The 14,361-nt window shown below is 32.5% G+C and overlaps 1 protein-coding gene across 1 annotated transcript in view; it reads left to right on the top strand.

Moving 5' to 3' along the window:
- The first annotated feature begins 5,683 nt into the window (after window positions 1–5,683).
- The window catches only part of LOC140044943 (exosome complex component 10-like), a 35,793-nt gene continuing 27,115 nt past the window's right edge, over window positions 5,684–14,361 (top strand). Inside the window, exons 1-7 of the mRNA XM_072089655.1 lie at window positions 5,684–5,867; window positions 9,328–9,464; window positions 12,159–12,279; window positions 12,597–12,698; window positions 12,825–12,987; window positions 13,417–13,498; window positions 13,990–14,176. Of these exons, the coding sequence (XP_071945756.1) occupies window positions 5,766–5,867; window positions 9,328–9,464; window positions 12,159–12,279; window positions 12,597–12,698; window positions 12,825–12,987; window positions 13,417–13,498; window positions 13,990–14,176 (894 nt within the window). The 5' untranslated portion in view covers window positions 5,684–5,765. The remainder of the gene's footprint in view (window positions 5,868–9,327; window positions 9,465–12,158; window positions 12,280–12,596; window positions 12,699–12,824; window positions 12,988–13,416; window positions 13,499–13,989; window positions 14,177–14,361) is intronic.

Raw genomic sequence — 14,361 nt, 5'->3', positions numbered from 1 at the left:
TTGGAGAAATTGTGTTCCGTGCCGCCATCAACGATGCTGTTAAAGAAGCAATCTTGAAAAGTGGAAGTTCGTTGATGATCTTTCACTGGGCGAGGTAGTTAACTCTAATGCCACGTCTACTCTACAACATGATGTTGATGATTTGCTCGAATGGGCAACCATGAACAAATTTCAATTGAACCCATCAAAATACAAACAACTTAAATTTTGTTTCATGAAGTCGCCAACCTATATGACACCTATCAACAAATGGCTGTGAATTAGAAACAGTTAACTATGCAAAAATACTCGGTGTTTTCATCCAGGATTATTTAAAATTTGATGTCCAGGTTGACCATATCCTTAGTAATGGAGGAAGACGTCTACATGCTTAGCCTTTTAAAACAGTTTGGTATTCCTTTTGAAGACCTTGCCCAAGTTTACACCACATAATGTTAGACCAATTTTCGAGTATGCAATACCAGTATGGCACTCTAGTCTTAATGTTGCGCAGACAAATGCCATAGAGTCCATGCAAAAACGTGCATGCAAGATAATTTTGGGTAAAGATTACCAAGACTACAACACTTTGAATATTAAACGACTAGATGAACGCCGTGAAAATACATGTCGTAAATTTGCTTCAGATTGTATTACATCTTTTTTTTTTTTTCTCTCTTTCGTGGGGGTCACCCACATTTATTCATTCCTTTTACAAATATATATTATATAACATACATACATTTTTATAAAAATAAAGAACAATAAAATTCAATATAACAGCTAAAAAGGCACTATATCTATACATGTACATAAAATCGATGGAGTAAAAGTATGCTTTAAAAACGTACATTTTATGTTTATTGCAAGTTATAGTAAAAGTACGACTATTTATCATTTAAATTTACTTTATATTAAGAAATGTATTAAAAAGTAGCTGTTTCTTTTATTATATCTTAAATCAGTACTCACAATTTGTTTCTTTATTTCTTTTGACCTTATATTACATCCGTTACAAATATATACACACATACACACATTAACACAGATTGTATTACATCTAATAAATTCAAGGATTGGTTTAATAGAAATCCTGCGCTTTCTGTTAGTCTTAGGAAAAGAAAAGAATTTGTTGAGACCCTGTAAAACAAATCGATACTATAATAGCCCTATGCTTGATCTTACACGCCTCCTTAATGAGAGATAGACTTTAACTCAGTAAAACTAAAGACATTTTGTAAAGATGTATAAATAAATTTAACATAATATGTGAATATGTACAAATAAATATAATATTACTGTAAATAACTTAATAACTCCATAATTTTCAAATTTTCTTATTTTATCAAATTTCATAATCTTGTAAATATATTATCAATTTCCATATTTATCTTATTTAATTAAATTTTTAAATTTGTAGATAAATGTTAGCTTAATTTGTATTTTTATGTATTTTTCTTGTGCAATATGTTTGATTCCACTTTTATTTGTTCTTTGATTTGTACGTGCAATTTATATTCTGTTTTATGCCTGTTTTAAATGTTTTTATATTTGTAAGTATCATGTAATTCAGCCATTGGCTGCGATTTTGATATGCAATAAAATGAAATGAAATGAAATAAGTGAAATAAAAATACTCTAGAAAAACCAATGTAAGATGCCACAAATTTAAATACTTTAAAAAAATTATTGGTGTAATTTATTATATATTTTGTACTCTTAGCATAAATGTAATTAAGGCTTCTGTTTATATATTTTTATTCTCTAATTTGTTATTTTTAAAATTTGTTATTTTTAAATGTGTAATGTATTACTGTTAGTTGATCACGGCCTTGTAGAAGAACACCTTTATGGTGACACAAGCTTTTCCGTGTTAAAATAAAGTATTTATTATTATTATTATTATTATTATTATTATTATTATTATTATTATTATTATTATTATTATTATTGTTATTATTATTATTATTATTATTATTATTATTATTATTATCATTGCACCAATAAATTCATGCATTCGGTTAGAAAGTGCATGGGCCATAATTTTACAATCTACGTTTAAAGTAGGGTAATTCGTCTCCTATTTTCTTAATTTACTCTCTCATCTCAATAGAGTTATTATTGCAATTCGTTATAGGACTAAAATAATTTAAAGAATTGCATAAAATCTGTTTAATTTTATCAAAAAATGTTCTTGAATTCAACAATTAATCCATCCGATCCCGGACTTTTATTTGAGATGCATTTTTTTCAATTCAGCGTTCTGGGCTTTTTTTTAGTAGAATGAGTCCATCACATTTTGCAGCGTGTTCACATTTATATTTATCTCTTTTAGGTAGGCCATAGAGATATTATATATCTCTATGGGTAAGCCTACTCTTTTATACAAACAGTCTCTCGAAAAGAAGCCCATACTATCTTGAAAACTCCATTGGAGTGGAGCTGTAGCGTGGTGGTTTAAACGTGCTTGCCTTCAATTCAAAGGTCAAGGGTTCCTTCACGATTCAACTCTACTCCTTAAGCATCAAAATGACAACTTAGTTTATAAACATGATAAAATTAAAATTATAAAATAGTTAGGGTTAGTTATATCATGGAGGAAATACATACATACATATTTCCTCCATGGTTATATCCTGTAAGTTGGCGAGTACTCGCTGTTGGAAAGAACCCCAGTGGGCTGGATTTCGAAATAGCTTCTTTTCGATATTATACTTTTGCAGATCAAAGAGGGAGGCCTTCTTTTCGAACGGGTCTTTTTCCCCGAGGTTTCGGGTATGCATACTGTATCGCCACATAACAGTCTGTATCTCTTACATATATACATTTCAGACAATATGATGTAATTTTCAAAGGTCAGTGATCTGTTATATTGTTCGTGGTTAGAATAGAAATTAAGGGTAGTCGATTATTAAGCTAAATTTCCAAAAAAGATGATTTTTTTGGACAAATGTTAATGTTGTGGTATTTGATCTTTCATATTGGGTAAAGAAGGGTTTGCCACAAATTGTGAAAATATGGGTTTATAGTTAATTTACATTATGCTCATTTGCTCATATGAAGGCTAAGTTTGATTTGTTGTACGTGATCAAGACAACATATAGGCCTACATTAAATCAAATTATGGTTTAAAATTACAAATCACAAATTATAAATCTTGCCTCTTGTACAAAAATGAGGTTTTTAAGTATTTCTTGAGAAAATGCAATCTCAGTTTACTTGTTACTTTAAGACTACTCGCCGGCTTTCTTTTAACACTAGCAGGTCTGAAAATAATACTGTACTAAAAAGTGGTCCAGAATGACACTGGTCCGGAGTGGTCCTTAACCATATATCTATCTGTATTTTCATTTTGGTAAAGATCTTGCTCCATGTTGCAATAACTTTTTGAGTAATCCTGCTAACAAACAATCAAACAGACAAACACACTCGATCCTACCTCCTTGGCGAGGGTAAACAATATCACCTTTATTAGAGCAATATTGTGTACTTACTTTTAAAGTATCTAGGCCTAAATGTAACAGTTTAACTTTCTTTCATATGACCAACAACACTGTTTTGAAATAAATGTAAATGGAGTCAAATATAAAAGCAAATGCCTATGTATATTTAATTAAATAATTTTATGTATTGTGAATGTATAAGAGAAAAAAACACGCGCCGTCTAAATGGGTACACGCAAACAAAATTCTTTAAATTATTTTAAAGGCATTTACACTAGGACGATAACGATCGACGATAAATATATAAGCATGCATTTTTTTACATAAAACAAAAGAAGTTAGATTTTCGTTCTAGAATTATAGGATAATCATTGTAATCATGCTGTCTTTGATAAAAATAATATTTTAAAAGTTCCAATCATATGACGTCATGATACATAAAAACAATAAAATCACGATATTATTGCTCTTACTAATCATGACGTCATTTGATTGGACGTGTGAAAATATCATTTTCATCAAAAGAATGAAAAGTTTTTATTATTTTTTGTTTGTTTTATGTATGAAAAATGCCTTTATCTATTTATCGTCGATCGTTATCGTCCTAATGTAAATGGGCCTTTTATTTTTACTGGCATGTTCAGATGACTCCGGTAATTTACCTGTTTGTTGAAAATTGCCGAGTTTGAACCGATAGTGCCAGTACCTCATTAAACTAGTAGATACGTTAGAAAAACACACCGAAAAGCCCCATTCAATTTCTAGGCCATTAATAACAGATTATAGCAATCATTCGATAACATTAATCATAATATATTAATACCTAAGTTGCAGGCACCTGGTGCTAGACCAGACATCAAATAATATTACCACTCTTAAGTATTATGTTGATGATATGATGATGACCAAGTCCACATTTAAAAACGATATTAATAGACGCAATATGCAGATAGAATGGACTCGACAGTTTGAGCAAATTGAAATTTTATGAAACTTAATCCAAGTAAATGTAGGCTACTTCTATGAAGGTCACCTTTCTTTATGAAAACACCACTTAATATAGAACTGTTAAGTATATTAATAACGAAATTATTAGGCGTAAATAGGCCTTTCTGATTTTACATGGAACCACCTCCAAGTTCCAGGATCTTCCCGACACGGGGGACAAATTCTATGGGGTGGTTGGGTGTGGTTAGGCCTACTAGCGAGCAACACTAGGCCCTTGGGCTGTTCTGATAAAATAGAGCTGCTAGGTCCCCGGAAATTTCAATTATACACTACTGAATACTGAAATGCTTTATTTGTCCATCATCATCAAAACGTTTAAAAATATTAAAAATATGAAAACATTTATAAATTGAAAAAATTTACGTTTAAAAGTTTCATTGTTTACATAGTCTTGTATTACATAACATTTTATCGATGGTGACGTGAATTAATTATATGAATAGCATTTGCAACAAAGGCATATCTCGATCTGTTTGTCTTAGTTATTGGAACATGTATTCTACCATTGCGTTTGATAATAAAGTATTTGCTAAGGGGATGATCAACATCCTTAATTATTTTATGAGCTGCCTTCACTATCCAATCTATGTATATTTCTTCTAACTGCACCAACGGATCTTTAACAATATATTCAGCTTTCCTTGTAATGCGATTCAATTTCTTTTTATCTTTTTTATTAATATTTTCATAATTGCATATCAAACAGAAAGACATAATACTTTGGATCATGGTGGTACATGGTATAAAACAATTTTGTTGTCACCACTACATTGGTATAATCATGAAAGTTAAAAACTAGAAGTCTACAAAACCAGCCCACGTACCATGGTTGGAATGGAGCTAAGCAAATTTAGAAAAATCTAGGTTCCCCAATACCATATAGGCCTACATCCTCAAAACAGTTAGGTATCAAATACCAGATAGTAGTCTCTGCTTTATGATCATTTCAGATAATGGGTTATTAAATGGAATATCAATTGAAAAAATGCATCATTTTAAAGAAGAAAAAACAATAAATTAAACTGTTACGTCAAAAAGTCGAGTGGCGTTTTTTCTAAGAAATATTTCTTGTTCTATTTCGGACACAGCCTACATTCCAGTCCAGGGAGGTACGTCTCTCTATTTTATGGACACATACTGTAGTGTCGCTATGTTGGACTCACAAAGGCAGTAACGGCGCTCCATACTACTCATGCCATGTGTGTGGTGTGTCACCTCGATCCACCATCCATGCCTGCCCCCGCTACTCACTCGCGTCGTGCATGCAACAAAAGTGTACCACCAATCTTTATCTTGTGTAACTATTTTGTGTATCTGTTTTTGGTGTAGAGTAGCATGGAGACTCCTAGTAGTAGGCCTAATGATAATTCAAAAGTACCGAGTTCCTCAACAACAGCCATTGAATCGCAGAGTGAAGAGGTTAACGTTTATACTCAAGTAAGTAACCTAGCTAGCCTAGGTAAGGCTACTTACTTGGTAAACAGACGATCGGGGCCATGCCATCATGGACAATCGGGACTATCATCATAGAGACGATCGGGCCCATTTTTACATAAGGTTTATCGCAAATTGCGTGAGCGATGCATAATGGGAAGGGTTTGGGAACAATAGCGCCACCACCAGTATATAAAGTTTGTATTATACGGTGGTGCTATACAAATGTTTCTCTCGAAGTCAAGGTATTTGCGATAAACCTCAGTTGTAAAAGTTTGTGTCGTGCCGTATGAAAACTGCTATAATAGATGGTTTACGATGATATCGGTCTCGTTTGAAATAGGTCATGTTTAATTTTGGTCAAAATCAAATCAACTTCCGGAATTTTGTATTGCGCGCTGCTACTAGAGCTATACTTTTAATTTATCGGTCGCGCTAGGTCACGTTTTATTGTGGTCGCGCTATTTTGTATGGGGCAAGATATACATTTTCGTCGTTTATATAGATTTAAGTAATATTTTTAGGAGCTAGATTACTTATTTTCTGTAATGGTTATTTTTTATTTGTTTTATGAGTATTTATTATCAATAATAAGTAATTAAATTGTTGTTTTTCATGCTGCTGCTTTATCCAGCTATGTCCCAAGAGGACTACTCATTCAGAAGCTAAAGCAAGTAGCATGAAAAACAAGCCAGCTACGTCCCAAGAAGACTACTCATTCAGAAACTAAAGCAAGCAGCAGTTATAGTTTTAGAGACCGACGTTTTTGATAATTTGTAAACTAGGACGTCTGGGAGAAGAGAGTCTATGAAAAAATTTGCTGATAATACAGTATTATAGATGCATGTAGACAGTAATTTGTAAAATAAATAAATAATGACGTTGTTCTTGCTGTCAACATAGGCCAGTATTATAATAATTCACTGTCAAATAATCAAAACATTATTTCTGGTATTTCCCAATCTAGACCGATATTATAATACTGTAATTCGCTGTCAGAGACAATCATTGAATTATTATCAAAACAGTCCATATAATAGTAAAGGTTTTGTTTGTAATAGGATACAATTTGTTGACACTTGAAGCATCTAGGCTTGATGAAGTGATCCCCAGACTTGACCGAACAATAAAATAAACTAAAGTGACAGAAATCTGTCTGTTTAGTATATTAAAGTAATATTATTTAGACATCATTTTTTATTTAAATTATTTAAAAAGCACATCATCTTTTACAGATTCACAGTATTTTTTATTTTTTAATTTCAATTGCACAATTATGACATATCAAAGTATGAATTTTTGTTGTATAATAAATAATATTTATTCACGTATAGAAACAGAAAAGAAATGTTTAATTATAACCCAAAAACCATTGTCTGACAGACAATTTAAGTATTTATTTATTTGTTTAAAAAAAAATTTATTCAGTGTATAAAGAAAAAGACCAACAGGATCGCCATAAAATATACATTTGGTTTACAAAAAAAAAACAAGGAAAACTAACAGATTTATATATTATTAAAATTGACATTAAAAGCGAGAAAACCGCACTTTTAAAAGATTATTAATACAAAGTTTATGCACAGGGACACAAAAATGAAGTTGAGAGACAAATTTACAATCAAACTTTGAATTTAGGCATTTAAAAAGAAAAATTCATGTCGGTTCGTGTGCGTCTAGTACTTGCCAGAATTGACTAGTGTTGAGAGAACCGGCAACTGGGCCGAGGAATTTATGAATTTAGTATGAATCTGATCAATTCTTGTGTCATGTATTTGGGATATTGAGTTGTAGATAATAGAACAGAAGTCCAAGGACAGAGTAATTAATGAGGTATAAATGGCAAATTAAGCTGGAGGAGAAAGATATTTGCAATGTCTCCACATCAGCCCGAGCAGGCGGTTTGCTTTTTTAACGATAGTTTGGTATCCATGTGAGTAGAAAAAGTTAATTTTTCATCCATGTGAACACCAAGATCCCGGTGCACTTCAACCCTTTTTACTTGACGGTGGCGATCACGATTTTATAGCAGTTATTGATTTAAAACAAGAAATATTTCTTACAAAAAACGCTGCTCGACATTTTAAAATTAATAATTGTTCTTTCTTCAGATATATTTATGATTAATTATTTAAAAGATGTCCTTTAATCGCAAAAATACATACAAATCAAAGATAGTTCTCTAATTATGATTCACATGCCCATTTAAAAATGATCAAATTTGAACTTTAATGTGCTGTGTGTGTGACCTCAACCTGTTGGCATGCAACTGAATACCCTCTAGAGACAACGTGACTTCATGAAAATTCTTCCCAGTCTGTTGATTCGCGTCAACTTATCAAAGGGCGAGAATCCAAAATCGTTCAACCGTCAGCCCTCATAGACTCTTTTCCAAGATGTTTTTTTGGGTCTAGCAGCTGGGATCTATAAATTATAAGTCGAGTTTACAAAATCGCAAAACGTCGGCCTTAGATACTATAATTGCTGCTTGCTTTAGCTTCTGAATGAGTAGTCCTCATGGGAAGTAGCTGGCTAGAGCAGCAGCGTGAAAAACTAAATATAGTAGTAACTGTATAGTATATATGTGACTAAAACATTGCTGAAAATGATAATTTTTTTAGCCATGCGATCGATGTAAACAAATTATGCCCTCTGTTGACTGCTTGGCAAATGCTCAAATAACATAGTTTTTGAAATAATAATTGTATATAAAATTATGGTTTTTAGTAATTTATTTTTATATATTAAATCAACATTGGCAATATCAATAAATTATGTTATTAAATTGTAGTTCTAATAGCTTTAAAAACTTGGTATATACCACAAAAAATATATCACTCAATTGCATAGGAACTTCTGTCCCCGTCAGAGGTTTGGTTTGTACTGTAATTACAGTATTAATTAATACAAACGTCAGTAATAAAGTTTATTTGTATATGTGTTTATATAATGTATAAAAAGAAAGAATTATAAAATATAGGGTCTGAAACATTGCCAAAAGTGATCATGATTGACATAAACAAGTTGCACCATAAGTCGGCAATTGTATGAACAAAGCCATTTTTCAATCAAAATAATTACATAAAATCACGTTTTACATATTAGTATTATTACATATTTTGTATATTACCGATGTTGTAAAATTGTTTTAATGAATGAATAGAGTTTTCTCCCAATATAGAAATTAAGTCCAAAATATTAAAAGTAGTATTAAATTACTGATATACTATATAAGATGTAACTAATCTAGTATTAAATACAAAAAAGTCATAATCAACATTTTTAATTGCCAACTTGATTTGACATTGAATTGAAGTTTAACAATACATGTCAATGTAAAAAAATAAAAGCTCTCATAAAAACAGACAAACACAATTAATGAAAACACAAAAAGTATACAAAAATATAAATACAGATACATACTGTAAATGTATGAAATTAAAAACTTTTTTTTTTATTACAGAAAGCCCTAAGCCTACTTGTAAAAGCAACGAAAGCTGCAAATGGTCTGCCTGCACCAGGTGATGAATATGAATATTACAGTAGCTTTGAAAGCTTTAGGCATTTTAGACAAACCCAAAGTAAAAAATTGTTATCAAGGTGAGCTACAAAACTATTTTACTGTTTTACTTATTTATTGAACGTTGGGTGTGGCCAAACAATGACTGAATTGCCCCGTGTAGGATGATTAAAGAATTTTGAATTGTATCCGAAAATCCCTCTGCTCATTCAATTAAGAGAGTTATAATTTAATTTTAGATTAATTCTAAGTTGATATTTTCTCATACTTACTCAGCCTAAGGCACTTTGGTGTGGTGTAACCCCTACTTGTCTCAAAAGTACTGCAGTAGGTGCTCGCACAGTTTTTGTATCCACTAGACCTACAGTTTATATATATTACTTGGGGTTCGTGTCAAAATTACTCTGTGTACCGTGGTGCGCCGTGGTTAACGTTATTCTGTGTATTACAATTTGTTAATGAGGTGGGCGTAACCATGTTCATTGAACCGTTAAGTGCTAACGCTACTAACGTTTTGCCTTATTTATATTCATGAGGTGATTATGGATTCGTAATGTCAGCTATTGTATTTTTATTTAAAATAAACCTATAGTCAATCGTATAGAATAGTGAACGATCTTTGTAGAAAAACAATTCCATTTGGTGTAGTGTACATGCACCCCTCTCTTATAAGAAACTACCATGTGTGTTCGTGAGCCACACGATCAATTGTTGGAAAAACAATTCCGAGCGAGTCGAACGATTGTAGAAATTCAATTTGATGTACAAGCACCCCTCTGGTAAGAAATTACCACGTGTATATTCATCATGTAAGTTTGTTGCCCGAACGACTGTTGTGAAATTCCCTTTGATGTACACGTACTACGACGTGTGTTCACCATGTGAGTTTGTTGCCCGAACGATCAGAACAACTGTTGTGGAAATTCCATTTGATGTACGCGCACCCCTCTGGTAAGAAATTACCACGTGTATTCATCATGGAAGTTTCGCTGCCGAACAAATGATTATTGTGGACATTCCATCCACGCACCCTAATAATAAATAATAGATAGATTTATATAGCGCAAATAAACAAAACAGAAAAACAAAAGGAAGAGAACAAAAATACAAAAACACCAAGCTAGCACCGAAACTGGAGTATGGAGATACACCATCACCGCTAACTGGGGATCGGTGTGTAAGTACCCCAGCTAGCATCAGTTAAGTCTTGTGGATATTAGCCCTTGATGGCATTTGCAGCAATAAAGAAATTGAATTGATTTGAATTGAATTTTCATGAATTCGTTGCCTCTTACTGTAGCCTATTCAGAAAACAACAGGCAAGAAAGGTGAACAAGCGTAGTGATTTGTAGACAATGAGAATGACTTAAGTTAATGCATTATTGAACTGGAAGCCAGTGTAACTGTTTAAGTATTGGTGTAATAAACTGCGACTTTGGGGTGTGTTTAACCAAACGTGCGGCAGAGTTAAGATGCAGTTGAAGCTTGTTTATACTTGTATCTGGAAGTCCGCACAGGACACTTTTGCAGTAATCCAGCCTAGAAGTAATGAGAGTGTGGACACATTTTTTCGTTGTAAAACTGTGTGTCATCAGCATAAACGTGGTAATTACAAGAGTGTTTGCTAAGTTCAAAGAGATCGGATCAGAAATACACAAGATTTAACTTTAACATATAGGCGTCAAGATGTTAAGTATGAACGTACCCAGGTAAGAACAGAAGCAGAGACACCAATGTCAATCAAGCGATTAAGTAGAATGTTATGATCAATGGTGTCGAAGGCTGCAGAAAGATCTAGATAAATTGATAACACAGATAAATCAGAGTCAACAGCGACCTTGATGTCATTGTGAACTTTCAGGACAGCAGTCTCTGTGCTAAAGATTTCCTGTAAGCTGACTGGAATTCATCATTGAGGCCATTGTCTTCAAGAAACTTGACAAGTTAAGAGACAACCTTTTCGAAGATTTTAGAGAGAATAGGGATGCAAGTGATAGGTCGAAAATTAGAAAAGACAGTATGATCAAGTTGTGGTTTCTTCAGAATAGGAGAAACTACACCGAGTTTCAGGGCCGATGGGAAAAGACCAGATGAAAGGGATGAGTTTATGAAACACTGATCATGGTTGTGGAAAGGTTAACCAAAATCATTGTCAGAAAGGGATCCAAGTCACAAGATTTAGTGCCCATAGACTTAACGACCTTGGGAACTTCACCTCAGAAATTTTAAAGTGTGTGCAGAATGAGGAAAGGTTGAAACAACAGCGGCAGGAAATGACGGTACAGGTATGGTTTTGTCACGCAGACGTTTAATTTTCAATAATAATAGTGTTAAAATCACTGCGTGTCTATACCACCAACGACATCGCGCTGTATTTACCCACTGTCTGTTCATGAAAGCGTGCAGCTTGTTTTTGAACGTCTAATGGTATAAATAATAGTAACAGTAGAATGTAATCAAATTAGATATTTATTGTTTAAACGCTTGTATTAACTCCAAAAATCAACGGAGCGTATCTCCTGTTTTTGCTGTACTACTCATGAATATTCATTTGCTTACTTATGAATAATCAATTAATCCACAAGATTATACATAAACGAACAAACTTTGTGTTTACTGAGTTACACGGAGTAATATAATTTTGACACTGCCCCGTACAGTATCTGAGAAGACTCCTCGGAGCAAGTGAGACTCATACCTGTGTCCCCCTTCTGCCTCCCTTTTTACCTACTCCATCCGTATAAACATAATATTGATTTAATTTCTTTTTTTAGAGTTAATTTGCTTCTAAAAGATAATGGTATTAAGGGAAAACTAGATCCCAGCCATGGGCATGACGTAGAAGAGATGGTAGATACAATCATTGAAGCTAATGACCTTATGCTTGAGAGAGTTGTAAGTCATAATAATTATTTCTATTATGAATTATTAATAACATAAACACTCTAAAAAATGACAACAAATACAATAAACTGAATTTGGGTCGACCCGTTGATTGGCTAGCGAGAGGTTTATCATATAAACGGCCGCTCAATTGCGGATTCTATTGAGAAAATCCCACGACAGGTCGTTCTCTATATGATCAGCTTGCGAGGCATGTGAACGGTTATCATAGGCCACTCAAGTGTGTGTGTGACCTCTTTTTGGGGATAGCCAATCAGATACAAGCTTTCTTCAATTCTTATAGATTCAATTACTTTGATATATTACAGGGAATTCAGCTTGACATTGTATCTGGCATCAAGACTGCAGAATCTATTTTACCAACGACACTAAATACCCCTAAGGTTGTTATCGCCAGCTGGAATAGAAAGGTATGTTTTTTTATTGTTAACCATTTTTGGTAAGGAGTATATAATGTGCATGTCGATTTAGGCCTAGAAATATAGGAATTAATGGTTAGAGCATGTTAAAAATATACATGTAATGCTCTCTTACAGAATACTGATGACACCAAATCAAAGACCTTTCATCTTATGCAGGCTAGATGTATACAGCGTCCCCAACTTTCTTTTAAGACAAAAATTAATAATTTGAACACACCTTTTGTACCAATCATTAAAGTAAAGCCAAATGCTCAAAAACCTCTCAACACATCACAAGGTAGGATTTTAATGTATATATTTTATTTTCTATATTTGGTGGATGCAAAATTTCCTTCATTATAATAATAAATGCTTTTGTTTTTGACAAGCTCTAAATGATTTTGACAAGTGGAGATGTGTGTTTTATGATGTATTTTATTGGATTCATCATGTCTCAAAACATGTGTATATATACAGTATACATTAGAATTATCTAGTGGGGAAAACAGGAAATAGTTTTACTTACTATTTTAGTGGTCAAGTTACATACAGTAATATAATTTTTTGTGTCAATAATAATATTGGTTATGCTGATATAAAAAGGACACTAATGAAACTCAAATAATAATGCATGCTGGAATACCGATCTAACAAAAAATGTAAATTGGTAAAACGTGTTTGATAATTGGTTTTGACTTTTTTGTTTTATTCTGGTTGCCTTTTGCAGATAATGTTGATATTTCTTCAGTAGTTGAAAGTTTCATTCATAAAAAAAGAAATTTGGAAGCAATGACAGAAACTGAAAACATGTATGAGTATTGGACTTCTTTTTTTTTTTCATTACAGAATTCAGAATCTTTAGTGGTTCAATAAGGACATTCATTTTGTTAAAAAACTCAAACAAACAATTATAAATATATAAAAAGTCAGTATACAAGTGTAATATATAACAGACAAGGTGTCTTTATTTTTCTTTTGTGATACTGTTGATTTTGGTGCTTATTGAATGTAATAATTGGATAAGTGTACTTTGTATATATACCTCAACATTCATTGCATTTTATAGGTAATCAACCACCAGTACACTGAGCTCAAGCGAGGGATTATGAGTCAATCAACATTCATTGCATTTTATAGGCAATCAACCACCAGTACACTGAGCTCAAGCGAAAGATTACGAGTCAGTCAACAGTCTGATGTTTTATTGCCTAGTATAGCGATACATTCTCTGAAAACTCTAAAGTAAAATCTATAAACTCAAATTAACTTTTATTTTTATATTGTATTTTTTTGCTTGTAGTTGTTCACATCCATATGAATTTGAAATTGAACATCTTGAATATAAGCCAGAGCAATTGTTAAAGGTAGAGCAGCCAGGGTTTCCAAAACTGGAAGATACTCCTTTGACATTGGTTGACACTGTTGAAGGATTGGAGGAGTTAAACAATGTTCTCAATGGGCTATCAGAATTTGCTGTGGATTTAGAGGTACTGTACTGGAAGGCTAGTTCCCTAAAGCATATATCTTGTAGAAGCTATTATATATATATATATTCAACTTTTATTGCCACAGAAAAAATATATATATATATATTTTTTTTAAATTACAGCATGGCAATAGAAGGTTAAAAAAATACATTTCTCTAATCGAGTTTAACCCCCTTTACAAATAT

This window comes from Antedon mediterranea, chromosome 3 (genome assembly GCF_964355755.1).
Source record: "Antedon mediterranea chromosome 3, ecAntMedi1.1, whole genome shotgun sequence".
Lineage (NCBI taxonomy): Eukaryota > Metazoa > Echinodermata > Crinoidea > Comatulida > Antedonidae > Antedon > Antedon mediterranea.
Note: the sequence above shows the minus strand (reverse complement) of the source record. Positions and strands in the feature narration are given on the sequence as shown.